At 61.1% G+C, this 27034-nt stretch overlaps 13 protein-coding genes across 13 annotated transcripts; 9 read left to right on the forward strand and 4 right to left on the reverse strand.

Moving 5' to 3' along the window:
- Window positions 1-303: 303 nt before the first annotated feature.
- EHS24_006264 (uncharacterized protein) lies at window positions 304-2896 on the forward strand (the record flags this gene model as incomplete). Its single annotated transcript, XM_028621736.1, has 3 exons — window positions 304-523; window positions 563-894; window positions 941-2896. 3 exons carry the CDS (start codon window positions 304-306, stop codon window positions 2894-2896), a joined length of 2508 nt encoding a protein of 835 aa, XP_028478188.1.
- Window positions 2897-3123: 227 nt separating this feature from the next.
- On the forward strand, window positions 3124-5412 carry EHS24_006265 (uncharacterized protein; the record flags this gene model as incomplete). Its single annotated transcript, XM_028621737.1, has 2 exons — window positions 3124-3417; window positions 3457-5412. The coding sequence occupies 2 exons, from the start codon at window positions 3124-3126 to the stop codon at window positions 5410-5412; spliced, it is 2250 nt and encodes a 749-aa protein (XP_028478189.1).
- Window positions 5413-5562: 150 nt separating this feature from the next.
- EHS24_006266 (uncharacterized protein) lies at window positions 5563-6291 on the reverse strand (the record flags this gene model as incomplete). The annotated part of the gene is made up of 1 exon (XM_028621738.1): window positions 5563-6291. One exon carries the CDS (start codon window positions 6289-6291, stop codon window positions 5563-5565), a length of 729 nt encoding a protein of 242 aa, XP_028478190.1.
- Window positions 6292-6659: 368 nt separating this feature from the next.
- EHS24_006267 (uncharacterized protein) lies at window positions 6660-7956 on the forward strand (the record flags this gene model as incomplete). The annotated part of the gene is made up of 3 exons (XM_028621739.1): window positions 6660-6761; window positions 6820-6962; window positions 7002-7956. 3 exons carry the CDS (start codon window positions 6660-6662, stop codon window positions 7954-7956), a joined length of 1200 nt encoding a protein of 399 aa, XP_028478191.1.
- Window positions 7957-8149: 193 nt separating this feature from the next.
- Window positions 8150-9069, reverse strand: EHS24_006268 (uncharacterized protein; the record flags this gene model as incomplete). The annotated part of the gene is made up of 4 exons (XM_028621740.1): window positions 8150-8323; window positions 8381-8752; window positions 8801-8893; window positions 9007-9069. 4 exons carry the CDS (start codon window positions 9067-9069, stop codon window positions 8150-8152), a joined length of 702 nt encoding a protein of 233 aa, XP_028478192.1.
- Window positions 9070-9985: 916 nt separating this feature from the next.
- On the forward strand, window positions 9986-11124 carry EHS24_006269 (uncharacterized protein; the record flags this gene model as incomplete). Its single annotated transcript, XM_028621741.1, has 3 exons — window positions 9986-10374; window positions 10427-10608; window positions 10664-11124. The coding sequence occupies 3 exons, from the start codon at window positions 9986-9988 to the stop codon at window positions 11122-11124; spliced, it is 1032 nt and encodes a 343-aa protein (XP_028478193.1).
- A 607-nt stretch (window positions 11125-11731) lies between these two features.
- EHS24_006270 (uncharacterized protein) lies at window positions 11732-13755 on the reverse strand (the record flags this gene model as incomplete). The annotated part of the gene is made up of 2 exons (XM_028621742.1): window positions 11732-13270; window positions 13309-13755. The coding sequence occupies 2 exons, from the start codon at window positions 13753-13755 to the stop codon at window positions 11732-11734; spliced, it is 1986 nt and encodes a 661-aa protein (XP_028478194.1).
- Window positions 13756-14047: 292 nt separating this feature from the next.
- On the reverse strand, window positions 14048-16311 carry EHS24_006271 (uncharacterized protein; the record flags this gene model as incomplete). The annotated part of the gene is made up of 2 exons (XM_028621743.1): window positions 14048-15730; window positions 15775-16311. 2 exons carry the CDS (start codon window positions 16309-16311, stop codon window positions 14048-14050), a joined length of 2220 nt encoding a protein of 739 aa, XP_028478195.1.
- Window positions 16312-16842: 531 nt separating this feature from the next.
- On the forward strand, window positions 16843-17558 carry EHS24_006272 (uncharacterized protein; the record flags this gene model as incomplete). Its single annotated transcript, XM_028621744.1, has 6 exons — window positions 16843-16870; window positions 16912-17030; window positions 17117-17144; window positions 17200-17274; window positions 17312-17355; window positions 17544-17558. 6 exons carry the CDS (start codon window positions 16843-16845, stop codon window positions 17556-17558), a joined length of 309 nt encoding a protein of 102 aa, XP_028478196.1.
- Window positions 17559-18064: 506 nt separating this feature from the next.
- EHS24_006273 (uncharacterized protein) lies at window positions 18065-20058 on the forward strand (the record flags this gene model as incomplete). Its single annotated transcript, XM_028621745.1, has 8 exons — window positions 18065-18143; window positions 18195-18206; window positions 18267-18386; window positions 18453-18589; window positions 18632-18718; window positions 18757-19753; window positions 19799-19969; window positions 20039-20058. 8 exons carry the CDS (start codon window positions 18065-18067, stop codon window positions 20056-20058), a joined length of 1623 nt encoding a protein of 540 aa, XP_028478197.1.
- A 198-nt stretch (window positions 20059-20256) lies between these two features.
- EHS24_006274 (uncharacterized protein) lies at window positions 20257-21715 on the forward strand (the record flags this gene model as incomplete). The annotated part of the gene is made up of 4 exons (XM_028621746.1): window positions 20257-20545; window positions 20584-20613; window positions 20649-21610; window positions 21647-21715. 4 exons carry the CDS (start codon window positions 20257-20259, stop codon window positions 21713-21715), a joined length of 1350 nt encoding a protein of 449 aa, XP_028478198.1.
- Window positions 21716-22231: 516 nt separating this feature from the next.
- Window positions 22232-23013, forward strand: EHS24_006275 (uncharacterized protein; the record flags this gene model as incomplete). Its single annotated transcript, XM_028621747.1, has 3 exons — window positions 22232-22408; window positions 22536-22612; window positions 22938-23013. 3 exons carry the CDS (start codon window positions 22232-22234, stop codon window positions 23011-23013), a joined length of 330 nt encoding a protein of 109 aa, XP_028478199.1.
- Window positions 23014-23499: 486 nt separating this feature from the next.
- Window positions 23500-26348, forward strand: GLO3 (glyoxalase; the record flags this gene model as incomplete). Its single annotated transcript, XM_028621748.1, has 6 exons — window positions 23500-23565; window positions 24197-24315; window positions 24367-25200; window positions 25599-25660; window positions 25930-26228; window positions 26313-26348. The coding sequence occupies 6 exons, from the start codon at window positions 23500-23502 to the stop codon at window positions 26346-26348; spliced, it is 1416 nt and encodes a 471-aa protein (XP_028478200.1).
- Between the last annotated feature and the right edge of the window lie 686 nt (window positions 26349-27034).

Raw genomic sequence — 27034 nt, forward strand, 5'->3', positions numbered from 1 at the left:
GTCGTCTTACTGTTTGCCCAAGCAGCATAACAGCCACAACGCGCGGACCCAAAAGGCATCCACCCAGCACACCTTTGGCGCGTCCGTCGGGTCACATCACACCACAAAGGTATATACTCCTCTCTCTCTCTCTTACTCGCTTTATTACCCTTCGCTCACCATGTCATCGACTTTGTTCTGTAGCTTCAACACTGTCGCTTGATCGTGGACTTTGGCCTCCCCTCAAACCTGTTTATTGTCGAGCCCCAAACCAACGCATTCAACGTACGTCGTCACAACACAGCAGCCTTTAACCGACGCAGCATGTCCGGCTACTCCGGCCTCCCATCGCGGCCGATGGACGCGGGCGAACCAATGCAGTCACCTGAACGTGACCATGGGGGCTATGCCCGTGGGGACTATCCTCCCCCCCGTCATGCCGACCCTCCTCCCCACTTTGACAGCGCCTACCGCGGACACGAGGGTCCCTCGGACCGCCACTGGGAAGGCGGACGCGAGTATGACGACCGCTATGATGACTATGGTGAGTTGGTTCTACGCTTGACTGCAACTGACAAAGCAGACCGCAAGCGCCGCAGGTCTCCTTCTCCGTCGTACCCGTATCAGCGTCCTCGCCACAGGTCACCTTCCCCGCCGCCTAGGGCATACCGCGGCGGCGGTGCTGGCGGCCACTCCCACCCCGATCCGGCTAGCCTTGAGTACCTCCTCACATTCAAGCAGTTTGCCGAGTGGTTCCGTCAGTCGCACCCACAGACTGCGCGCGACGATGACGAGGACCTGAGGAGGATTCGCGCCGATGTCGAGAGCGGCCGGCTGCCCGAGTCTGTCCTGATTGAGAAGCACGGTATGGCCAAGCGCTACGAACGCTACAGGAAGGAGTACACTTCCAGGCAGGTGAGCTAGGCGTGCAATAATTTGAGTGACAAAGCTAACTATACAGCTCTTTGGCATCTACCTCACCCACCGCGAAGAAGCTTGGTTCATCGAGCGTTATTCGCCAGCCCCCGAGCAGGCAGCATTGCGTCGACGCGTGAACCGCCAAGGACGCGTGCCTTCTGTGCAGCAGTACATTACCGAATTGCGGGAAGGCAAATGGGACGAAGCCAACTTTGACCAGACCGACGAGCCAAGAGCGCCAGAGGAGGAGCCCGAGGGCCTAGACCACGCACTGGGAGAGGACGCATACGACCCCCTGCGCATCGAGGTGCCCCCTCGTCCCGGACAGGTGTTTGTCAAGACCGTCCCGCCATCCACCGCGCGCCAGGAGCTCGAGTCGGTGTTTGACAAGCACCCCGGTTTCCAGTGGCTCGCCCTGTCTGAGCCCTCTGCCAAGCGCAGCTTCCACCGCGTTGGATGGGCACAGTACGCCGACGATGTCAACGTCGAGGATGCGGTCACCACGATCGACGGCTCGAAGGTTGACAACTTCACGTTCCACATGGGTGTGAACGGTACCCCCATTGTGGGCCGTATCCGTGTTGCGCCTCCCCTTGCCAACACCCTGTCGAGGCTCGAGACCGATGCTCGTCTCGCCGCGGATCTCGCACGCACACTTGAAGACGAGCTCATCCAGGAGGACACGCCCGTTCCCGAAGCAGAACCCGAGGCAGACAAGCCCGTGGAGGAGCAGCCTGCGACCGAGGAGGCAAAGGCGGAGGCCAAGGCGGAGGGCGAGGAGAACGTCGAGGAGAAGAGCGACGACAAGGTCGAGACCAAGCCTGAGCCCAAGCCTGAGCCCAAGGCCCCTCCTCCCGGGATCCACGAGCGTGGTAGCGACGCCGTTGCCGACGTTGTTGCTCGCCTGCTCGCCAGCGAGGGTCTGGATGGCGAGGAGCTTGAAGAGGAGCAGCGCGCCCGCAAGGCCAAGATCACTCTTGACCAGTACATGGCGTACCTTCGCCATGGTCTCAACACTTGCTACTACTGCGTTGTTCCTACGGCTTTCCCCGAGGAGCTTCAGCGCAAGTGCGTGGGTCACGTCCGCGCCCAGCCCGAGCCTGCCTCTACTGCCATCGAGGAAGAGAATGGCCATCCCGAGGAGGACCGCTCCGAGGTCAAGCCCGAAGGCGTGGAGGGCGCCGCCGAGGACGAGTCTCGTGAGCCCGAGGAGCACGAGCGCCGTGACTCGGCTACTGGCCCCCAGGCAGCGGGTGGCAAGCGCTACACCTACCCGACCAAGAGCAACGACGAGCGCTGGGCCGAGAGTCTTGAACTCAAGGTTCGCGGTGTGACCGAGGATGTTGACGTCGTCGAGTACGGAGGCCGCGACATCGAGGACGAGACCAAGCGCCTGACTGCCCCGTGCATCAAGCAGGAGGATGCCGACAAGTACCGCTGCAAGCAGTGCCTGAAGCTGTTCCGTGCACCCGAGTTTGTGATCAAGCACGTCATCAGCAAGCACCCAGAGAGCGTCCGCGACAAGCTGGACGACTTTGTCGTGTTCAACGCGTTCGTCCTCGACCCGCAGCACATTCCCCCCTCGGCCAACACCCTCGCCGCCATTGACGACCAGTTGCCGATCCAGCCTGGCGCGCTGCCCGCCTTCAACCCGAGCAAGGCACAGGCGATGCTCACCGCCGCCGCAGCCAACCAGCCCGGGTTCAACATGGCGATGCAGCAGCAAATGATGATGATGATGCACATGCAGATGATGATGTCTGGCGGTGGCAGCGGCGGTGCTGGATCCTCCACACTGCCCGGTGCCCCCGCCGGCGCTGCATCGGCGTCTGCGGCCCCTATGGCCAGCCCCGCTGGCAAGAGCCGCGACTTTGACGCCGTGGGCGGCCTTCCTGCCGCACCGCCTGGTGGCGAAGACCCGCGCGCGCGCAAGGGCCGCGTGAGCTACCGTGACCTTGACGAGCCCAGTGGTGCTGGTGACCCGGGACTCCCTTACTAGATGCCAACTAGTTGATATCTATGTAGTTCGTTGGTAGCATACAGCAGATCAGAGATGAAGCAGATTCAACCATGGCCATTACAGAACTCGTCGCGGAAAAGGAGCCTCGAAGGAGGGTGGTGGAGGTGCCTTTCCCACGGTGTGCCCCGGATATTGTGACTGCAGCAGAAGTTCAAGATTTCGAGAATTCACATCTCCGTCGTCCACCAACCCACCCAAACAAAACCATGTCGGCCGCCCCAGCGCTCACCGCCTTGACGGTGCTGTCGCTCTTGACTGCTCTCCCTCTCCCCTCGCCTGCCGCACTGGAACTTCTTTCCACGTACGCTCCTCTTGCTCGCCCTTCGGCTCTCTCCTCGTCGCATCTGTCCAAGTGGCTCAACCGCCTCAATGCGTCTGTGTCGGCCCGTGAGCCCGCCGCTGCTGAGATGGGTGCCGAGGTGATCAGGCAGGATGTTGAGGGCCATGCGGCTTCCCAGTATGGAAAGGCGTGGATGGGTGCTTGTCTTGGTTCCCTTAGCGTGAGTACTACAGCAGTGCAGCACCGCTCTAACTTGCAGTCTGCCGCTACCCCCGTCGACGCTCTCCCGGCCTTCCTCGATCTGGTCCGCGCTCTTGTCGCCGCCGCGCCGTACGCTCCCACGTTTGAGCGTGAGGTTGTTCAGCCTGCAATGGGCAAGCTGGCCGTCGCCATGAGCCGCCTTATCGAGCGCCTCGTCGCCGACGGCGAGTGGAACGCTCTCCTCCCGACAATGGAGACTGTGCGCGCGCTCGTGTCTGCCAGCCCTGCTCCTTTCCGCCCCGCCGTTAACACGATCCGTCCTGCTCTCACTGGTTTGGTCCTCCGCACCTCGGCTGGTGCCCCTGCAGCTATCCGTGGCCCGGCCGCGGACACACTCGCGCTTCTCCACATGTGCAGCGGCAAGGCTGCTGCCCCGGCTACGTGGGGCTCGGACATGAAGGATGCGCTTGGTGGTGTTGCTGCTTCCATCTCCGCCCTCGCCGCCGATGCTTGGGAGGAGGAGCCACCTCGTACTGCCCCCCTGCCGCCTTCGGCGTCGACGCCGGGGTTCCCCCTCGACCCTCTGCTTCGCGTCCCAGCCGCTGTTGATGCGATTGAGGGCTACACCGAGATTGCGCTGTCGCTGCTCTCGGTGACCAGCCAGCGTCCTGTGCCCATCCCCCTGGCACAGGTGGTCTCTACCTCGCTCCGTCTGCTCAACCTCACGCTTGACACCCCTACCGCTGCCCACATCAGCCCCCAGCACCACGCCGCCATGGTCGCTAGTCTCCCCCGCCTGTGGGCTTCGGGTCTCCTTCTCCTGGCCACAGCTGCCACTGCGGCTGGCGACCACCTCGTCCCCCACCTCGCCTCTGTCCTCGAGCACACCGTCTACCTCCTCGAGCGCGTGCCCGCGTCCATGAGCGAGTCGCGTCTCAAGCTCTTCCACTTCCACTCGATTCTCCTGGAGGTGTTCCCCCCTGCCATCCTGCCGCTCGAGTACACTACTCGTCTCCTGCGCTTCTCCCTCAGCATTATGGGATCCCTTCTTGACACTCGTCCCCAGTCCTCGTCGACTATTACCCCTCAGCACCGTAGCAAGGGCAAGAAGCGTGCACGCGGTGCCGAGGATGCGCTTGTCGCGGGTCTCGAGGGCCGCGCGTCTCGCCCTCCTTCTCAGGAGGTTGTGGACATTGTCCTCGCCGCCCTCGAGCTCACGCGTCAGCTGCACACTGCCCCGATGCTCCCCGCCGCGCTGTTGACATTTTCAATCCGTCTGCACCTCTCCCTCCACCTTGCGCTCGCATCGCGCCCCGCGCTCGTGAGCCACGGTCTCCTCACTTCCGCCGTGGATGATGTTCTCGAGGAGGCGGCACACCTCGAGGCCGGTGGTACTGCGCGTGACGTGCGTGCTCTGCTCGTCTCTGTCCTTCCCTCAACCTCGAAGAGGAACATGGCCTTTGACGCCCTCCTTCACCCCGCCCTGCCTCCTATGGCCCGCCCCCTTCCCCCTCTTGCCCAGCTGCACATGTTTGCGCCTGAGAGCGATGAGGAGAAGAAGGTCAGGAGGGAGCTTGGGTTTGGCGGTGGGGATCGTGACCAGGACGACGACGACGAGGATGACGACGAGGCCATGGCCGTCGACGAGCCTGTGAGCTTTGTTCAGCCGGCTGTCGTGCCCGTTGTCACCCCCGTGGTCCCCGCTGTCGTCATGCCCGTCATGGCGCCCGTGGCACCAGTCCAGTCTGCTCCTGCGCCATTCTCGGTCCCTGTCGTTGTCCCGGCTCCGGCACCCGTCGCTGCTCCTATCGCCGCCCCTGTTGCTGCTGCCGAGCCTGCCGTCCCGTCGGTGCCATTCATGTCTGCGCCTTCGTCCAAACCCTCGAGCGCGTCCGTGGCTGAGGCGGCACCTGTCGCTGCGGCCCCGGCCCCCGCGGCTGACGGTGACTCGGATGGCGAGGCGATCCCCGATCTGGACAGCGGAAGCGAGGATGAGGACGAGGATGACGAGTAGACCTCAGAGTGTAGACTTGTGTAACTGTTTGGGATAGATTTTTATGCACTCTATAGCATCTAGCATGTCTAGTAACTCTAACGTGTCTAGTAACTCTAACAAGAAACAACAAATCGCCAGCAGCAGAAGTAGGTTAGCAGCAGAAGTAGGTTACTTGAACCTGCCCTTCCACACCTCTACCCCTTCCCAATCCTCCGGCTTCCACCCCCAAGTCCTCTCCACAATCTTGGCCACGCGTCCATGTGCCACTCTCCGCAGGTCACATCCTGCCTGCCGGCCAATCTCGAGGCTAGAATCGACCAAGCCGGGATCACGGCGCTCCAGAGCGATGTAGAGCGGAACGCCAGCGTGCCCCGCCGCCGGGTCCGGACGACAGACGGCCGCCAGCGTGGCCCACAGCGCCGGGGAGAGGTGGGGAGCATACACCGTGTCGGCAGTGACGACCATGTCAATGTGCGGCAGGTCGAGGGCCGCAATGGCCGCGGGACGGTCCTCGGCCAGCCAGTCGAGCTCGGCGACGCGCACGCTGCCGCTCCCGGCCGGCAGCGACGCGGCGCAGTTGCCGACGTTCCGACTCAACACCGAGAGGACAGGCTCAATGTCCGTCGTGACCACGTCCAGGCCCGCCTCGGCCAGCGCCAATGCGAGGAAACCGATGCCCGCGCCCAGCTCGAGGACGGTCGTCTGCTTCTCGGTGCTGCTGGAGACGGTTTTGGAGAGGTAGGCCGAGAGGACCTGGGCGCCCGTCCACAGCGTCGTGCCTGTCGTGTTGTCTGCTTCAGAAGCGCGCTGCTGGAGTGTAACGGCGCCGCCGCGCGGAAGGGGATGTTGCAACGTTGCGAGGTGCTTTGTCGCGGGGGCCGGGAGGGGGTGCTCCATGGTGTGCAGGGAGCAATTTGTTTTTGTTGCTGCCCCTCAGTTTTTGCTCTCTCTCCGGATCTGATCGCCTGGGCCCCGAGTTGGCGAGGCTGCGCCGTGGTGGGGTGCTTAGGACAAGCAGGCGGTCGTCTCCTATTGACAAACACGAGAGACGGTGTTCCCAGTGAGAGCTGGTGTTGTTGAACGTAGAGATGGAGTGGGTGGATGAGACCTGTTATGGTCAGTCACCGAACTTCTTCCGAGCGAGAAGAGTACGGTTCAGGCACCGCCCACACATGCAACGCGTCCCGCGGCTAAGATAAGATTCCACACGATCAAACCATCCACCTCATCATTTAAAATCACACACGCCTCACCCGTGCTCTACAATGAGCGTCACATCCTCCACAAGTGACTACCAGATGGTGGTCGAGGACGGTGTGGGCTTCCCGCCCGACATGGTCTTTTGTCGCCGGTTGCCAAAGATCGAGGTGAGTTGTTTTTGCTGTGCGGTTGACAGGTCGGCGTAGCTAACGAGCCTCAATCCAGCTCCACGCACACCTCACCGGCAGCATCACCAAGAACACTCTGCAGCAGATCTGGGAGGCAAGGTCGGCCGCAGAGGGATCACTTGGCATCGAGGCTCCAATGGCCGCGCTGGCAGACCCCTCGGATGCGCAAGGCATCGACACGTACGTACAAACATGTGTGCAGCGACTGACATCTGGCAGCTTCTTCACCCACTTCAACATGTACATGTACCAGCTCGTCAACACACCCGAATCTCTCGCTTTTGCAACCCGCGCTGTCCTCGCCGAGTTTGCTTCGGACGGTGTCGCGTACCTCGAGCTGCGGACGACTCCGCGCGCCCTTCCAGGGGGCAGTGCCGAGGCCAGTGTGCGTACCATCCTAGGCGAGATTGGCGCTTGGAACAACTCGAGTAACGGCGACATCATGCCTGTGCGCCTCATCCTCTCGGTCGACAGGGCCAAGCACGACAGCATTGCATGTGGGGGTATCGTTGACCTGGCACTCAAGCTGCGCGGCGAAGGACACCCGATCGTCGGTCTCGACCTGTGCGGCGACCCCAACAAGCTCATCGACGTGTCGACTCTGCGCGGACCCTTTCTCCGCGCTCGCGCTTTGGGCCTCCCATGCGTGCTCCACTTTGCAGAGGTGGTCGCCAGCAGCACCGCACGCGAACTCGATGAACTCCTCTCCTGGCAACCGAGGCGACTGGGCCACGCGATCCACGTTCCCGAAGCGACACGAGACCGCATTCTCGCTGCTGGCGCCGCACCCGAGCTGTGCCTCTCCTGCAACGTGCTTGCCGGTATGCTCCCGCCCAAGACGACGGTCGACGGTGACGGCAATGGCTGCCACTGCCCGGCCGAGATGATTGACCACCACTTTGGCTGGTGGTGGGAGCAGGGTGGACCTCTGAGTCTCGGTACCGATGATGTGGGCGTGTTTGGCAGCACCAGCAGTGAAGAGCACCAGCACGCTGCCGTGCACTTCAACCTCTCCCGTCGCGACCTCGTGGCACTCAGCCGCCGCGCCATGGCTGGTGCGCTGGGAACGCCGCAGGACGAGCTCCGCATCGACCGTCTTCTGGACACGTTTGCAGTGTCGGAGGGCATTGAGGTGGAGGAAGTCGCGGCCGCTTTGGCCGGGACGGACTTTTAACGAGCAGTGTGCAGGACGCAGAAGAACGAGGAGACCCCGACACCGAACGATGACCCTAATGGCATGGATACCCCGGCCAGCATAGATATCCCCCTTATCCCCCTTTCATGCACATATATTCAACGCGTTGCAAGTAAACGTAATCATTGACAGGTCGACGTTAAAGGTATCCTAACCGTCTTCAGAGCTCTGTTCAGAGCTTGGCACCACGCTGACCCTTCTCCTCGGCATCCATACGCTCAAGAGCACGCTTGTAGGCTGGGCGGGAACGAATGCGCTTGATGTAGTCCTCGGTCGCGGGGCCAAGAGGGAACGGGCGCTGGCCAGTCGGGGGAGCCAGGAGCATGAGGGCCCAGCCCATCATGAACTGAAGCATCAGTAGAGCTCTTTTCTTCAGGCCTGCTGGACTATGGTGTGAACTCACGTCGCCCTCTCCAAGCTTCTCGCTGTTGCCCGAGAAATTCTTGTTGGCGGCGAGGAACAGCTCGACCTGCTCCAGCATGGGTCCGAGACTGCGCTTGGAGTACGCGCCAAACCACCTGGACACCTTCTGCGCGCCCTTTGCTTCCTCGGGGCTGGCAGCCTGCTTGGCAATTTCAGCAGCGCTCATCTGAGCGACACGCCTGCCTTGGAGGATCGACATCAGCGAACCCTCGGAAAAGTGGTTCCAGAAGTTGGACTGGGGCGACGTGGTGGTCTCAACGCCCGAGGTGGGGTTGGGGAACGAGTTGAGGAGGGTGTGCACGATGACACCCGACTCGGTGAGGAGCTTGCCATCGATGGTGATGCAGGGAGCCTGTGAAGCAGTTAGGATACCGCCGGTGAGTCACCAGATCCCTCTCACCTTGCCGAGTGGGTTGACCTGCCAAAGAGTCTTGGGCGCCTGGTGGTTGGCGTCCCTGTAGTGCACCTGTACTTGATAGGGGACAGAGAGCTCCTGTTGTAGTGTTAGAACAGGTCAGACGGAGCCCTCGGCAGATTGCCATCAATGCAGGATTCTGACATTGCGCCAGCGCAAACGTGGGCCAGGCAGGACAGCGGCGGCCTCACCTCCAAGACCCAAGGGATGCGCTCCGAACGCGAGACATTGAGGTGGTGGACGACGACGGCCATTGTTGCTGTAACGGCAGTGAGAGAGAGATGACGATGACAAGGACGATGTACGATGAGATGTCCACCTTCACTGCCGGCGTGCACAGACACGAAATCTCGGCAACTTCCCATCCGAGCCGCCTGCCAAACAAGATGGCCCCGGTCAGAACACGTGACTCGGCCAAATCCGAACGACCCACGGATATATGCTGGATCTCCGTGCAGAAATCCAAAAGTCAATCGCCGGAAGAGGAAAGTGGCGCTTTACGAATGTCGGTACAACTCTTCCAGATCATGATTTCTTGTGGAGTAAAACCCCGGTCCCGCGTTCGTGTTCGTGGGAGACAGCCCCAAACATGCAGGCCCAAGGCCCACGGGCCACAGGCATGGAGGCTGCGGGCCACGTATCGTACGTATCGTAAGCCCACCGTCATGCCCAGCATTGTGGGTCTGGGCAGGCAGGGTCTTGCGGTCGCAGCGTGGAGCTAAGAGACGCATAACCTCACAACGCGGCGCGATGGCCGGTTCTAAAGCAAGACTTCGTAGTAGATGTAGAGGGCAGGGCCGGGATACACCGATAGGAGGCAAAGATTGTTTGGAATCGGACAATGCGTTCGTAGTGCGGGAGGCACATGCAGACTTGCGGTGCCGTCACCATTGGAATATGTTGCCTGGGTACAAGTATACATGCGATCCCAACACGTTGCCCACTTGACCACCCCTCGCTCTTCACTCACGAGCATCCACGATCTATCTTACGCCAGTTTACGCCTTGTCGACGACCGCCGTCAGCGCTCTCACTATCGCGGCCTTCCCCACACACATACCGCCCTTAACCCCACAACACGATACCTGCCGCACTCACTACACTGTACACATGTCTGAGCATGTGTGTATCCCCGAACGTCGCCTGTCGACCAGTTCCACCGCGTCGCGCATGACCCGGAGGCGGTCTAGCGTCACGTACCCAACAGGTCTTGTCGTAGTCTCCTCTCCCCCACTCGCGACCCTCGAGCCTGTGCGATCCGGAGGTTCGGACGACGACTTGACGGTCTTGACGGCCTCGTCGCCGCCACCTGGCACCGCACCCTTGGCGGTGGCTTACCCCACCGATAAGAGCGACCTCCCGCGCGTGTCGACCACCACGTCCGCGACATGCATTACTGTCGGCGGCCTGTCAAAGGAGGCCCTCTCGCTGTCCCACGCCGAAGCGGGTGGCATGGTCCAAAAGCATCCCCAGCCTTTCACCTGGTCGCGGTGGGCTGGGGAGAGCGTCGCTACCCAGGCACTCGTCCCAGCCCTTATCACCCAGGCGCTCGCGACGGGGTAAGTGGCGAGTTGATGAGTAGCATTGATTCCAGATGCTAACATGACCCAGTATCCTCGACGCCACTACCTACGCCGACTTTTCGACATTTGCCTCCAACCAGACTGGTAACGCAATCCTCCTCACCCTCTCGGCTGTGGGCACCATCGAGGTGCGGCTGCTGCTCACGGGTGTGAGCTTTGCGGGCTTTCTGGGGTGTGCATTCCTGTTTGGCCACATTGGCCACTGGGTCGGTGAGTGGCGGCTGTGGCATTTTCCCTTTCCAGGAAGACTGACACTCATTCCCAGGTGTCCGCCGCCGCGCATGGCTCCTGTGCTCGACCTTTTTCCAGACCATGTGTCTCGTCATCTCTGCCATCCTCGTCTCCCCCGCGGGCCCGCGCGCCACTGCGCTCGGCGGACAGCACGAATGGTTCATTCTTTTCCTGTTTGCGGCCATGTCGGGCTCCCAAGTCGCCATGGCCCGCCAGAGCAGCTGCCAGGAACTGCCCACGGCGCCCATGACATCTACCTTTGTCGACTTTGTGGCGGACCAGTACCTGTTCGCTGCTTGGGGCGACCCGAAGGCGACCCCGCGCAACAGGCGCATCGCGTACGTCATCTCCATGATTGGCGGCTCGTTTATCGGCGCCTGTCTCCACCGGTACTCGAGCAGCTGGGTTGTGGTGGTCGTCACGGTCGTAATCAAGCTGGGCGCCATGAGCTTGCTCCTGTTTGCACGCCCTGACGAGCCAGAGTTCGCAGAATAGGGCTCTCTCAGTACCTCGCAGGCGGGAGCTTGGGGTAGTCTGCCTTGTGTTTTCTTGGAAATGGCGGCTTGGCGCCGCCCTTTGGGAATTTGGACCATACTCTTTTGCCCTCCTTCATAGACTTCTAGACATCGATATTGTACGAGATTGTATGTACACCACGTGCAGAAACTGCACATGCATCGCGTGACCAGCGAGAGAGACTGCAGTGAGCGTGGACAGCGACACATACGACACCGAAGGAACGTGTAAGAGTGCACGGCTGCGCAAACCCTTGCGAGGTGGGCAAGACATCTCGAACACCCCCGGAGGAAGTGGGAATGGGACGAAGGAGTGCAGTGGGGTATATGCATATGCAAGGTAAAAGAATACGAACGGAGATGTGCGGGAGACAGGTGCGGAAGGACAGCAGTACGGCTGGGATGTGCAAACGGCAAGAGCCCGCCAGAAATCCGGCATTTTCGACGGTTGGGGTCGGGGCACATCCGTCTGTCGCAGAACCTATCGAGTTATCGGCTCTGTCCGCCGATAGCCTCCCACTTCTGTCTTTTAAAATGTTGATTGATCGGTGGCTGCTGGTAAATGCTGCCATGGCGGCGCATCCCGGCTAGTTGACCCAGTCGGCAGCCTCGTTCTCGTCGCGTGAGTTCAAGTTGGCAGGACCGTCCCATTTGGAAAGATGGAAGCTGGGGGCAGGCCTCCCACCGGCCAGTGGCGTGAGTGGCGCGAACAAGTTGTGCAGCGCAACGTGCTCCTCGCTATACTCCTCGACAATGGAGATGACGCGCTGCGGGCGGCCCGGGACGGGATTGAGGGCACCCATGCGCCCGAGACGACCGGTCACAATGTCATAGAAGGTCTGGCGAAGCTGCTTGCCCTTGTACTCCCTCTGGTGCGGGGAGAGGGTAGCCATGTCGAGGCCGTTAAGGAGGTACACGGTGTGCAGGTTTTTCAGGTGCAGGCCCGGGACGGCCGAGCGCTGGGCCAAAAGCAACGGGGTGGGCTCGTCGCCCGAGGGAGGTTCGATGCCCTCGGCCATGATTTCGGGGACGAGCGGGATGGTGAACACGCCCAGCGAGCCGAGCTCCGAGTCAATGTTCTTGATGGAACCCTGGTTTGGCATGAGGGCAAGGGCAAAGGTTCCGGGCGGTGGAGGTGAGGTGGTGTGGAGAAGCGCAAGCGCCTCCATCACCGTCGCCGCCACCTCGCCCTTGGTCTGCTGGCCACTCTGGCCGTACGCAGGTTCCGACATGTCAAGGGGGTGGACGTCTCCAGCCCTGTCGACAACAAAGACGTGGTTGCGCGGCTTTGTGATTCTCGGGGCCCTGTGTGCGGGGATGTCGGTAATCTGGCCCATTTCCTCAAACCCAGCGCGGACATCCAGCTGACGCTGGCTGGCAGTGTGTGTGAAGTCGAGGTCGATGATACCGCTTGACTTGTTCTGCTTCTCGTTACCAGCCCTCACCCATCCGCGCCCGAAGGTGAGACGGCGGAGTTCAGAGTTGAGCGTAGCAGATGCCCAGACGGTGCGAATGGGCAGGCGCGAGTTGAAGTTGAGGATACCCTTCTTGGTCTTGCCCAAATACCTAGGACCATCCTGCTCCTCAAAGATGCGCAGCAGCTTGTTGAGAGCCTTGACGATGTGCGGTGGGTGGAGGTTGATGGGGTGGCGGACAAGACGGCGCTCGTCTGTACCCCTAGCAGGCAAGGGACCCAGCATGGTGTCGGGCTCGTCCAAGAAGATATGGCTGAGGTTGGGCAGAGACTTGGGCTTGGGAGGCGCGTCGTTGAAGATGGTCGGCGTCGTGATCACCACCTGAGCGTTCCAGTCCATCTTGAGAGGGTCCAAAACGGAAGCGTGCACCTTGTGCTCAGGACCCAAGATGTCAAAGAGGGCTCCGACCTGTTGCACGAGGTGGCGCGTGGGGACAAAGAGGACGACCTGCTTGCTGCTCTTGTTCACAACCGTGAGAGCGCCCAGGACGAGGGAAAAGGTCTTTCCCTGGCCCATGTAGTCCTTGTAGTAGATATCCACATCGCCACGGCCCAGCGAGAGAAGGAACGCACGCTGCGCCGGAGTCGGCCTCTGAATTTCGGGGAAGTGGTTCGCCAGCTTGCGAGCAACGTCTCGCGGCAGGCCGGCACGCTGTCTGTCAGCTCTTTCCATCGGGTTTTGGAGCTCACCCTCCACACATCAACTGCGTCGCGGAACCTGGCACGGTCCGGGTCAGTATCGTCGGCTCCTACGCCTTGAGCATCGCCTGTGGTCTCATTCGCCTCCACATTCGTTTCGACAGCGGGGTTGACGGCGTCGGTGGTGGTTTCGTTCGCCTCGAGGGTTGGCTCAACGGCGACAGTGGTGCTGGCCTCGACGACAGGCTCCACTACGCCATCCACGATCTTTGAAGATGACGCATACGAGGCCGTAATGTCCGCAAACGAGATCGAGGACGCGGGCTGAGCCGAGGTTGAAGTGGACGATGAGGGAGCAGCCGAGTCACTGGCCGTGGCCTGGGTTTGCACCCAGCGGGCCGAGGCGCGCACGAGCGGTACAGCGCATGAGAAGCGACTGGCCGTCACCGCACGTGAAGGGAGTCCGCGACAAGCGAGGAGCGCGTTACGTGTCGCCATTGTTGTTGGAGTGTCGAAACGAAGTGGGTGCCGAAGGGATCTTCATCTTGGTTGATGACGGAAATTTTGGTTCCGTCGCTGGGACATGAGTGGCGACTGTTGTCTGTCAACGACACGGGGAAACAGCATAACCGCTCCAGATTTCGCACCAACAATCGTTCCCTAGTAGAACACATCGCACGGTAACAAGGTGATACAAGAAAAAAAAGTTAATGCATGCCATGCGCAGTTGTGGTTTATGAGAGTTTGATGGGTTGTGTTGGGTTTATGATGCCAGTTTAGATGGGTTCGTCTATGCCTGCCGTCCCGCTCCGCCCAGGACCAGCTTCTTGCTTGTCTTCTTACTCTTCTTCTTCTTTCCACCCGCCAGTCCTGCCCCCTCCGCCTCCGCCGCTGCCACTTCCTCGTGCTCCGCATTGAAGCCGCTCCACGCCTCCTCCACTCCCTCCATGTTGAGTCTCTCCTCACGGCGGCCGATGGGCGCACTCGACATGTTGCGCGAGTGGACGGCCCACGCAAACGAGCCCGACGACGCAGAGGGCGGGGACGCAGCGAGCTGGTGGGCCGTGTTGCTGCCCGGGAGTGGGAACGCGGCACCAACCTCGGGCGAGACGGAGAGTCCCGAGTCGAGACGCGAGGCTGCAAGCGCCATGGCGAGCTCGTGGTCGTGGTCTACGGCCTGCGCCGAGGGTGTAATGTGCATCTCGGGCATCATGGCCCTCTCAGCCTGTTCGGCACGGCGCTTGTCCCTGTCCTCGCGGCGCACACGGTCACGACGCTTGGCGCGACGTGCCTTGAGAGGCTGCTCGAACTGGGCCAGGACCTCGGGGCTGACAATGCCTGCGAGGTCGGCCTCGACAAACACTACCTCGGTGCCGACGGGCAAGTGAGAGAGGTACTTGACGCGTCGGCGCAGGTCCTCGGAGACGGTGGCCGAGTCGTATCCCGTAGTCGTGAATGAGATGTGCTGCGGGAAGGCCGAGTACGAATGGAAGTGTGCGAGGAGGATACGGCTGTCCAAGGGGTTGAGGAAGACGTTGACGCCAAGGGACGATTGGTAAAAGTAGTAGCTTGGTGCAGGCGGGATAGGTGGGGCCTTTGGGGCCGCTCCACCTTGTCGGCGGCGGTTCTTCTGGTTCTTCTTACCCACAGTAGGCGGCATTGGGTTGGGCTCGACGACGACGTTGGGAGGGACGTGAACAGTGGGGCCGCGGTAGGAAACGTCCGAGGCCGCGAGGAACTCGACTGGCACCTCGGCCTCGTCGGTGACCACTTGCGGGGGAGCTTCCAGCTCGCGCTCGGCGCGTTCCTTTGCTCGTTGCTCGCGCTCAACATGGCGTTCCCGGGCACGGCGCTCGCCATTTACGGCCTCGCTCCACGCGTCGCGCGCCTCGGCCTCGTTGTGGCGCACGACAGGCGTCATGAGCTCGTTTGTGACCTTGCCGATTTGGCGCTCAACCTTGTTACGCGCAGACGTGACAAATCCACGCCCCAGGTCGTCGCCTTGCAACAGGTTCCACTCAGCCTTGAGCTCTTCCAGCTCGCGGTTGAGCTGCAACAGCATGTACTCGGGCGTCGCCAACATCACGCGCGAGTACGTCAGGACATCCGGGAGGAACTGCCAGGGTACAGTGAGAGGAGGAATCGCGTCCGATGGCCACGTCGGTGTCGCTGGCAGTGCCAGTGTGGTCATCTGGGGACGATGCAGGAGGCGCATGTGGATGCGATGGGCTCCACCGGCTGCCGTTGCCGGTTCCGAATCGATAATCTTGGCCTCGTCCATCGTCGCGTCGGCACCGAGCTGGTCGACTCCTTGGCCTTCTCCTTGTGCCGCTTTCACCATCGTCTCGGCGTCGAGGTACCGGACGCTCTTGAGCATGCCTTCATGTATCGTGTCGCCACAGATAGGGCAGGATGCGGACCGCGGGACGTCTGAGAGTTGGATAAAGTGCATGATGCACGGAAAGCAAAAGATCTGTAAAACGAGGTCAGCACTTGCACTGTGTTGTTCCCACGTACATGTCCACACTTGGTCATTCGTCCAGCGACGGGCTTGCTGAGGCAAATGGGGCATGAACGGCCCTGTCGCTCCTCCTCGACGCGTCGGCGCCGTTCCGCAGCCGACTCGCCGCCCACGTCGTCGTCCACCTCGTCCTCGCTAGCCACAAATCCCTGCGCAACAGAGTACGACGAGTACGTCGGCACGAGAATCTGGAGAATGTTCGGCCAGTGGAGGGCAATGTCCGGGTCTGCAAAGTGGGCACCATAACTCAACGTCTCGGTGGGCTTGACGACGAAGCGATAGCTGGCGTTGACAAATTTCTCGCGGGTGAGCGCGCTGCCGCGCCACGAGTCGCCGCGCTTGCTGCGACGGGGAACAGCGCGCTCGATATGGTTGTGCGGCGCGCGCGGCGGAAGCGAGAACCCAAGCCACTGCGCCGGGTCGCGGTCGTCATCGTCCATGGCCAGCGCGGGCTTGCCTCGGACTCCCTTCTTGGCGCCGTGGGGCGCGCGGGACGGGTGCACGGGGGGATGAGCCTGGGGCTGCGCGGGCATTGCGGACGCGGCGGGGCGCGGTTGAGCGTGGGGGTAGGAAGAGGGGGTATGGGACGCGCTTGGCTGCGGGTGGCCAACGAGGGACAAGTGTGGAGTCGGTGAGTGGAGGGTTGTGGTGTTGTGTGGAATGCGGGTGATGACAAAGGGGGGTTGTCAAGCGACGAAGGACTGGAAAGAGAGTGTTGTATAGCTATATCTATTCTAACCCCGCAACGTGCGTTGTAGAGTGTTTGTTGTTTGCCAGGAGATGGTGGTGCCAAAGCGGGGGACCCAACGGCTAGCCGTTGTTGACCGTCGCTATCGTCATGGAATTCATATAAACTAACGCGTTCACACCTAATACCCACTCACCCAGGCCGGGTCCGCGCACGTTGCTCGGGTATCGCCGGCATCGCCGCCCGCAGTGGCACACTCACCAGCTCACCAGGTGGAGGTGGTTCGGATCCCGCATGCCGGCACTGGAGACGCGTTGCACGAGACACGACAACGATGCATGCACTTTTGTCTTGTACACTTACCACTGCGCTCACCATGTCCGTCCAGACCTACGACATTCCCGGTATGCTCCACAGTCACAAGACCCAGTGCTGACCGTCAAAGGCTTCCTCTACGCGGCCGTCGTGTTGAGCGGCGGCGCCATGGGCTTCATCAAGAAGGGCTCCGTTGCGTCTCTCGCTGCTGGCGGTATCTCGGGCGTGCTTCTGGGCTACGGCGCGTGGGTGAGTTTCGACGAGGATGGATGCGCACGAGATGGGCAAACCCGGTGAACCTACACCGAGTACTGACTTTCCAGCGCGTATCGCAGGACCCCAAGGACGTCCGCATCTCCATCGGTGCGTCTTAGCTTTACGCGCTGCCCCAACGCTCACTGTCAGCTAACTTGCACAGCTGTCTCCGCCATCCTTGTCCTTGTTATGGGTTCGAGGTTCGCTCGCTCGGGCAAGTTCATGCCTGCTGGTCTTGGTAAGTTGCAAACTTGTTGACTTTCAACTGACGTCAGTCTCGGTATGTCTCTGCTCGCCCAGTCCTTCCATCCCTAACGTGGTCAGCTCTTGTCTCTCATCATGGTCCTCCGCTACGCTCAGCGTCTCATGTAAGAAGGGATGCAAGAAGATCAATATGGAAGCAAGCGCGTTTGGCTGTGGCATGGATATAGTGGTGGCTGGGCCGAGGAAGGTCACCTCATGTTGGTTTCACTGCAAGGCTCGCAACCAAAGTGCACTGACCCGCAGTGCTTCGACTATTAGCCGTGTGTGTAGCGCCCATTATCACAGACTATATGCCCCGGTTCTCTCATGATCGCATGATCTCTCAACTGGGTACAACTGGCCACCTGGGATATGCCAATACACGGCGGGCCTGTGACACTGGGATGGGAGGGTGGACCACCCCCCTTTGAGCCCCCTGATGGCACTGATCGGAAGTTGAAACGAAAACTACCCACCTACCTTCTTCATAGCTGCCGTATACATATATCATAGCTTGCACCACTGTCTACATGCTACCTGTGCTACACCTGCTACCTGTATACCTGTGCGCCTGTGCGAAAAAGCCTGGACACATCAACAGACGGAGAGTGACGAGTGCTCGTCGTGCCACCCGCTGCTAGAGGCTCAGAGACACGCCTGCGCATCGGCCGCCACTCAGGCACGGGACACCCGCCAGCGTCAAAACCGAAACGTCATATGTACGCCCATGCCGCCACTTATCCATCGTCCTCTTTCTCCATCGCACTCTCCACACCCCCCACATCATGAACGGCTGGGCATGGGTCCTTATGGACGACGACGACGACGACACGCCAAGTCTTCCTCCCGGGTCCCCCGGAACATGTACGTGATCAGTAACCCCCGCGCACGCACCAACAAATACTGACGGAGCAGGGCACGGGTCTGGTGAGCATATCTCGATTGGGCCCCCCGACTGAGGTTCGGGATGACTGACATGTGCTATAGAGCAGTGGTTCTCGACACAGCTTATCCTCTCCCTGTCTATTGGCGTCTCGGCATTCTTCATCTTCTGCTTCCTTCGCACACGATGGGAGATGGTCTATATGCCTCGCACGAGGCTCAAGGGTGTGTTGACTAGCTCTCCCCACGTGTGGTGACAGAGACGAAGACACGACCAGCTGATCCCACTAGACTTCTCCCCGGCACCTGCGCACTGGCCTGATATACAGAAGGCCTCTGGAGCATCCCGCTTCTTTGGCTGGATCATTCCGACTCTACGCACGAGCGAGTTTGTGGTTCTGCAAACAGTCGGCCTCGATGCTGCCGTTGTACGTCTGCCCACACCTCCTGAGCAGTTTGCTGATGACTAGCTGTTGAGTTTCCTCCGCATGTCCTTTATCCTCTTTTCACTCTTCGCTGTTCTTGCTGGGGCCATATTGGTGCCGATATACAAGCTCGTGAGCTGCGCTTGCTCTTGACGGCAGCTGACGTTTAGGGCGGAGGCAGCACCGAGTCGCCCGCTCCCGACATTCCAGACAACTCGACAGACTTTCTTCCATCATGGACGCCAGACTGGACGTATGGTAACGGTACATGGAAGCACGGCAACATGACCTTGCCGCCGTTCTTCGACTTCATCGCCGACCCCACCACCTCCGCAACCTTACAGCTGGTGTTTGCCTACACGTTCACCGCTCTCACACTTCACTTTCTCCATCGCAACTTTCACCGCTTTGTCACATCCCGCCAGGCGTTTGGCCTTCAGTTGATCCACTCGGTATCGGCACGCACTGTGCTTGTCACGGATGTGCCTTCGCACCTCCGCGGTGACCGTGCGCTTGCCGAGTACTTTGAGGGATGCGGATGGGAGGTGGAGAGTGTCTCGATTTGCCGCGAGGTTGACGCCGTCAAACGGGCATTGGACAAGCGCACAAACGCCCTCCTCGAACTTGAGGATGCGTGGGTCGCGTGGGTGGGAAACCCCGCTACCGCGACGGGTTACGACCCCGACGTTTACCGCAACAAGCCCCGCGCGTCGTCGCCCACGACCGAGACGTTGATCTCTGGGCTGGACAGGAACGGTGATGGTCCCGCAGCGACCGCCGAGGACCCAGAGAGCCTCCGCGCGCGATACAGCACCATCCACTCTGACAAGCCGCGTCCGACAAAGCGCATCCGTATCGGCAAGTCTGTCGACGCCATCGGGTTCTGGGAGGACAAGTTCTTGGAGGCCGACGAGGAAGTCCGCGTCCTGCGGAAGACTGGTCGCTTTGAGCCTACCCATGTCGCCTTTGTCACATTCGAGGACGTCAAGTCGACCCAGGAGGCGAGCCAGGTCGCCCACTACCGCGAGCATACGCAGGTAGTCACCACTATCGCACCCGAACCGCGCGATGTCATCTGGAACAGAGTCTCCATGTCCCGCCGCGAGCACCGTATTCGCGACACTGTTATCACCGGTCTTATGGGTGTCCTCCTTGTCTCCTGGATTCGTGAGTTTGTTGGAAGACGTTTGTACGGTCCTGACCCCCGTTCAGCTCCTGTCGTCGCCGTGTCGTCCCTTCTGTCGTTCAAGGAAATCGAACGTGTGATGCCGTGGCTCGCCAACCTGATCAAGCAGAGCCCACGACTCGAGGCGGTGTTCCAGACCACCGTGCCCACTCTGGCTTTGATCATGTTTAACAGCCTCTTACCTTTCCTTCTGGAATGTACGTGTTCTGGTACAGACAGCTGCTGACGGCAGTCTTGTGCTATCAGCAGGGCTTCAAATCGCGTAGCAGTGCCGAGTACTCGTTGACCAGGAAGTAGGTGTTTTCGACGTAGGCCGTTGCTCACCTACATAGACACTACCTGTTCCTCCTAATCTCGGTCCTCCTCATCGTGAACGTCACGACGACCTATTGGGCTCTCGTGCGCGACCTGGCTGACGAGCCCATGAAGGTGGGTCGTTACCCTTTTAAACAGTGCTTACCCCCAGATCCCCGAAAAACTCGCCATGGGCCTGCAGCAGACGAACATTCGACACTTTATGGTCTCCTATGTGATGCTCCAAGGTGTCGGTCTCATGCCTCTTCAGCTTCTCAGCATCGGCCCGCTGTTCCTTCTCGTCTGGAACCGCCTGTCCGCCAAGACGCCCCGAGACTATGCCACGGCTAACGCCGCTCCAATGCTCAACTACGGATGGGTCTATCCCCAGGCTCTGCTCATCTTCACCATCACGCTCGTGTACAGTGTTGTTACGCCTTCCATTCTTGTCTTTGGCGCCATCTACTTTGGTTTTGCCTGTGAGCTCAGAAACTCCTCGAAACGCAGCTGACATCAGACCTGGTATTCAAGTATAAACTCCTCTTCAGTAAGCTCGGCTCCCCCTGCTATAGCTAACACCAGTCTACTTCAAGCCCTGGGAGTCGAACGGCGAGGCCTGGAAGATCACCTTTGACCGCCTCATCTGGGCCCTTGTCATCTTCCAGCTGTTCGTCACTGGGCTCTTTTCGCTCATCAAGGCGTTCAAGCTGGTTGCTCTCATGGTCCTGCTGGTCGCCTACACCATCTGGTGGGGAATCACCATGTCACACCAGTTCAGCCCGCTCAGCAAGTACCTGGCCCTGTCCAGCGTTTGCGACGTACAGCGCGGCGAGTCGACCGACGAGGTCCTGGGGGTCGACGACCCGGCCGTCCCGCGCTCTCAGAGCAACCTGAATCACAAGCGCTACGCCATGAATGACGACACGCTCTACGTGGCGCCCGCGGACCGCAAGACCGACTACTCGCAGCCGCCGATGAACAGCTTCTACTATGGCGTTCTCAACACTGGTCGCAGACGATACGGCCACCCCGCGCTCACTGGCAAGCTTCCCAAGCCGTGGCTCCCGTCCAAGGCTCGTCCGCCTGCGTTTGGTGACGCCGCTGCTGCTCGCCGCGGTGTTGTTCTCAGCCTCCGCCGCAAGGTTGCCAAGAGGCTGCGCCGTTACCAGCAGGGCGAGTCTGATGGCGACCGGACAGCCCGCGAGGGCTCCACGGGCACGTTTGGCGAGGCCGACGAATGGGGCCGCCGATCCGAGTCGCCGTCCCAGTCAGGCTCCCAGCTGGCCAGTGATGCCGGTCTCGACGGCGGCCGACTCGGAGACAGCACCTACGCCAGTTCGTCGGGCTCTACGCCTTCCAACCCGTGGGCAAGGGACAGCACACCCGTGCCCGACTTTGGTGGCATCCCGCGTCGTCTCAGCTACGATACAGGCTCGGGCGTTATTGCACTTGGCGATGAGCACGTTTGGGACGACGATGCAGACGACGACGACGACGAATCGCCTCTCGACCAGAGCGAGTCCCAGGACGCGCCAGCCAGTCCGGTGGGTATGCCTCAGGTGACGGCTAACACGACCCAGTCTACCTATTTCCATCGTCCGAACCGCCGCCGCACGTTGTCCAGCGTGGGCACGGTGCAGGCGCAGTAGGGAGAGGGGAAGTGGGGAGAGAAGGGAGTGGGCGTGTCGGTGTCTTATACATAACGTCTCGTAACGAAGATAAAGCCTTATACAAAGCATGCTGCGCGGTCAGCGTGCAGAGCATGCATGAAGAGAGATGTGGTACGCCGTGATAGCATAGCCGCAACGCACGCAGCACCATAGGAATCGAACGGGCGGAACCGCCACACTCGAAAACTCCGCTTGGCCATGGCCCTCCGATCAGCTCCGTGTGCCGCCGCCAGCCAGCCAGCCAGCGCCTGTGCCCTCCGTCCCTCCCAGCGTCCTGCTTGGCCCATTCGCGACCGCCGGTCCTTCCAGCAACCCCACCCAACACCCCTCTATCAAAACAGCAAACATGTCGGCCTGGCGCGAGTTTATGTCGTGCGTACCATCGCGCGCATGCGGGCGTGCAGCAGTGCCGCCGTGCTGTTGGCGTGCACCGGAATGAAGTTGTCGCGGAAAGGTTTGGTTGTGCTGACGCTGGTGCTTTTCCGCCAATCCTGAATGAACATCGCGCTCCTCGACTCGTGTACGCCGTCATCATCCCCTCCCCCCTCGCCATCGCTCGTCGCTCGCCGTCTGCGCCTCGTCCTCGTCCTCGTACCCCCTCCCCCTACCCCTCCCCTCTCGACCGTTATACCCCCTCTTTATTTCTCCCCCACGTCGCCTCGTCGCCAAATCGTACCCGTTTCCTCGGCAATCCCCGGACCTTGAACCCCTTCCTCCCCTCCCCCTCCCCCTCCCCCTCCCCTTCTCCCTCGTTGGCATCGTCCTTGGTCTCGTCTACAGGTGGAACAAGTTCACCCAGATCGCCTCCCGCGCGGTCCGCTCGGCTCTCGTCGAGTCGGAGCGTGTTGGTGCCGAGAAGCGCGCTGCCCTCAACGTGTGAGTGGAGGACTTGGAACGGCCGTGTCGACCCGTGGAACCGAGGAGGGGGAGGGCGGGGAAGGGAGATGCAGATGCAGATGGAGACGGACGTGGGGAGGAGCAAGGCGGCGGTGGACGAGGTGCTGGGGGGCAATCCCCGCTACATCAAGGTTGTTGTGTAGCTGGAGTATTGCTGTCCACAAGACACACATTGTGTTGGCACACCCATGCCGCGTCGCCCCATTGCCCTCTGCGCAACAACCCGACCCCTTGGAACCCCCGGTCCACATGAACGAGACACTTGATCCGCTCCATGTGAACGCTGTTGCTGACTGTCCCGCAGCAAGTACCAGACCTGGTCGAACGGTGTCGCCTCCGAGTCGCAGTACATTGTCAAGCCCAAGGACGGCTCGGCCTAAGCGGACCTCGATAGAGATGCGGAGATGAATAAGTAGAACCAGGCCGGCGCGTCAGAGCGGAGAACGGTGGGGCTGGGGAGAGGTTACGGGGAGGTGTATGGTGGTTTCTGAGCAGACTGGCAGGCATATGGCGAGAGTGGTGACAGACCGGTCAGTGATCAGTGACGCCTGGGGGTCTGCCGGCTTCATTCGGGGAAATCGTACAGAGTTGTATTAGCTGCACCATCGGGCCACGCGAGACGTACGTGGAAACACTTTGCAAAAAAGCGGCCTCAAATAATTCCCATTAGAAAATAAGCTTCCGTTCATATTGAGCCAGAGCCCAGGCTGCGCGCCAGACGCCGCCTCGTCCCTCCAGTTGGCATGACGAGACGAGGGGCCACGTCCACGATCCCAACGGCCACAACCTAACAAACGCGACCCCGCGCGGTGAATAGTCTCTCGTTCTTCTCCAACAAACACCCTCTACAAAACATCCTCCACACCATGGACCCCACAAAGGCCCAGACCACTGCGGCGTTCGCATACCTCAAGTCTCAGAAGGCTAACAAGGTAGGTGCTCCAATGCGTGCAACGCACGCGCGCGTGCGCGAGGGAGGGAGAGGACAGAGGATCATGGGAGGACTCGACGGTCGACAATCGGTCTCGACAACGCGACATGGGTCCACGGGCCACGGCTACACGCCCATGGTACTCCACATCGACGACCCGTTTCTCGTGTCTGGCACGTTGGACGCTGCCGAGCTGCCCCGGCGCATTTGAGCGCCGGCGACGGCGGCTGCAATACGAGCACGAACACGAGCACAGCGGCAAACGCGCCCGGCCTGCAGCCGGTTGAACCACGTTGCCAGTGTGCGCACCGCCGCGTCCCATGTCTCCTCGAGCTGCAACAGACCAGCTGTGCTGTGGCTGTGCAACACAACCATGCTTGCCAGCTGGGTTGCCCCGGCTAGCTGGCACACGAGTGGCCGGCGCGTTCTTGAGCGCACGGATGTGCATCTGGTCGCGCCTCCACTGGGACACATGGATATAGGGGCCCATACCCCGCATCTGAGCTGCGGGATGTGTACCGTGGTCACCTGCGAGGTGTTGGTCTGAACGCATGTGCTGTCACTTGTTTTACTTGTCCTCCCTCGCCTCGCACACCGACGACTGGGACCAAGACCTTGGCTAACGCGCTCAGGCCTGCTTCGACTGCTCGGCCAAGAACCCCACTTGGACCTCGGTCACCTTTGGCATCTACCTCTGTCTCGACTGTTCGAGTGTGCACCGTAACCTCGGTGTGCACATCTCGTTTGTGCGGTGAGTATGATATGGGGTTACAAGCTCTAAACACGTCCTAACCCATCTCAGCTCCACCAACCTCGACTCGTGGTCACTCCAGCAGCTCCGTCAGATCAAGGTCGCTGGCAACCAGTCCCTTGCCGACTTCTTCAACAAGCACGGCGGCTCGTCCCTCCTCCCTCCTGGCAACAATGATGCTCGCACGCGCTACTCTTCGCGCCAGGCAAACCTCTACAAGGAGGAGATTGCACGACGTGTGGCCGAGGATGTGCGCCAGAACCCCAACGGCATCCACATTGAGGGCCTCGACCTGACCCCGATGGGCTCGTCCACACCCGCTGAGAAGCAGGAGGACTTTTTCGAGTCTTGGGACAAGGCCGCGCCCACTCCTTCCCCTCGTCCCAGCCGGCCGTCGTCCACCGCCCCACCCTCCATCGGTGTGCCCCGCACCGCCACTCCTCCCGCTGCCGCCACTCCTGCCGCGCCCACCGCTCCCCGCACTGTGAGCTCGTCGGCCCTGCGTTCCGGCGCCGGTGCCCGCCCTGCTGCCAGCTCGCGTCTCGGTGGCGCCCCCAAGGCGTCCAAGCTCGGCGGCTCGCGCCTCGGTGCCAAGAAGGCCTCGACCGGTATCAACTTTGAGGAGGCTCAGCGCAAGGCGATCGAGGAGGAGGAGCGCATCAAGCGCCTCGGCTACGACAAGAAGAAGGAGGAGGAAGAGGCCGCAGCCCTCAAGGCTCGCGAGGAGGAGGAGCGCCGTAAGAACCAGGCGGCCGGTATCGCCAACTCGCGGTCGGCTACCCCGCTCTCCAAGGCGCGTGCTGTGGTCGAGGACAAGCCCGTTCCCGTCAAGCTCGGTTTCGGACAGGTGGCGAGCGCGCCCGTTGCGCCGAAACCGCAGGCAGCGTGAGTACAGACGGACAGAGTCGGGATACACCGAGAGGGCCAGAGGTGGCAGGCAGGTTTCAGGTGATACGGGTGTGTGAGGCAGACGAACGGGCCGTTCATTCCGGCATGTCCGAATTCGCGTGCACCACCAACCGCGCCGGCCACGCATCGTGGCAGGCTATTTCTGCCCGGCATGGATGGCGCCCAATGCGACCTAGCCGAGGGGCCTGATTCCAGCGTCGGTAACGGTGACGTGCACACCATCGCACGCGCAGGGGCCGGTCGGCGGCGCGCGGCGCGCGGCAATAGGCGCCGTCTACCCTTTCCCCGTGCACAGGCCCGCACCCCCCACCCCCACCACCTTCGCCCCGTCCGAGATTAGCATGCTCGGTGACTATATTTGCTAACTCTTGCAGGCGCGTGCCGGACGAGGCGGACTTGATGAGCGCCGCCAAGGACCGTTTCGGCAACCAAAAGGGTGAGTGTTGAGACAGGCAGTGTGGTTTCCAATGGATGGGAAAGGCATTAGGATCAGATCCAGGATCTCGGCCACCCACGGTCCCCAGTGGTGCTGGCTGGCTCCGTTTACGGAGATCTGGCAAAGCCGCGTTCGCACCTCGCGGATGCTGTACGTGGCACTAGACCACAAAGGTGCCGTGCCACGGGCGTGTGCACAACACGCCTGTCGGTCCTTGCTGCTGTGCCCCCAGGCCCTCCTCCGCCATCACCTGCTAACCCGCCGCACAGGAATCTCGTCGGACATGTACTTTGGTCGCGGCAACTATGACCCGTCGGCGGCCTCGGAGGCCCAGAGCCGTCTCCAGAACTTCCAGGGCGCCACTGCCATCTCGTCCAACGCCTACTTTGGCCGGGAAGACGAGGAGGACGACGGCGGCGACATGCAAGGTACCGACGGCATGCTCGGCCTGGAGGGCAACGAGACGGTGCAGGCCCTCGAGCGCAACGTGCGCGACATGGCAGGCCGCGTCATGGCCGACCCCAACGTCCAGAACCTTACGGACCAGATCCGCGCTGGTGCCCTGAGGGTGAGTGAAAGACGAGGTGTACACACCAGCGGTTTTGTGGCACCTTCTGTGGTGTGGATCCGTTTTTGCTGACATTCGGCCCAGCTGTCCGACTACCTCCAGACCTTTGAGCAGAGGTAGAGAGGTGGCGAGAGAGGGACGTGTTATGATATTTTTACGGTACCGGTTTTTTCCCTCGCGCGGCACCCACCACGGGCCACAGAGAGAGATTCAGTCGCAATGCATTGGGACGAGTTGTTATCAAAATGACTCCGGAGGGCCTCGTTACGGTGTGGCGGGGCATGGCTGGCAGCTGACAGCGGGACTGCGGTATCAAGTGGGCCGCATGGGCGTGTGTTCTGTGTGAAGAGCTGTGATAGACACTGCACTGCACACTACTGCGCCGGCAGGCCCGCAAGTTGACATGTGCACATGGGCGACCTGCGGCGGTACGACCGGCCCACAACTTGCAACTGGCCGAGTCTGGGCCATGTCTGGGCTGGCGAGGTCCATCTCGCTTGCTTGTTCAAGCAGCCCCCCTCTACCCCCCCTCCCTCTGGCTGTCAGAGATGCCGGCGCAGCACACGACCGCGGCGCAAGCAAATAGACGCACGCAGTCATGCTTGGCATGGATGGCGCACGCAAACAACAAAACAACAAAACATACGCAGTAGGTCTTGGCCTCTTGGCATGCATGTCCCACAATCCCGCCTTGCATCTCACAGCTCACCATCCACTGATTGACCGCTTCCACTGACGCGACGACAACGACGCGATGCGGCGACCGCAACCTCCGCCACGGCGTGTGTCGGATGTCGGGCTCCTAG

Source organism: Apiotrichum porosum (assembly GCF_003942205.1).
Source record: "Apiotrichum porosum strain DSM 27194 chromosome Unknown scaffold_3, whole genome shotgun sequence".
In the NCBI taxonomy this organism is placed as follows: domain Eukaryota; kingdom Fungi; phylum Basidiomycota; class Tremellomycetes; order Trichosporonales; family Trichosporonaceae; genus Apiotrichum; species Apiotrichum porosum.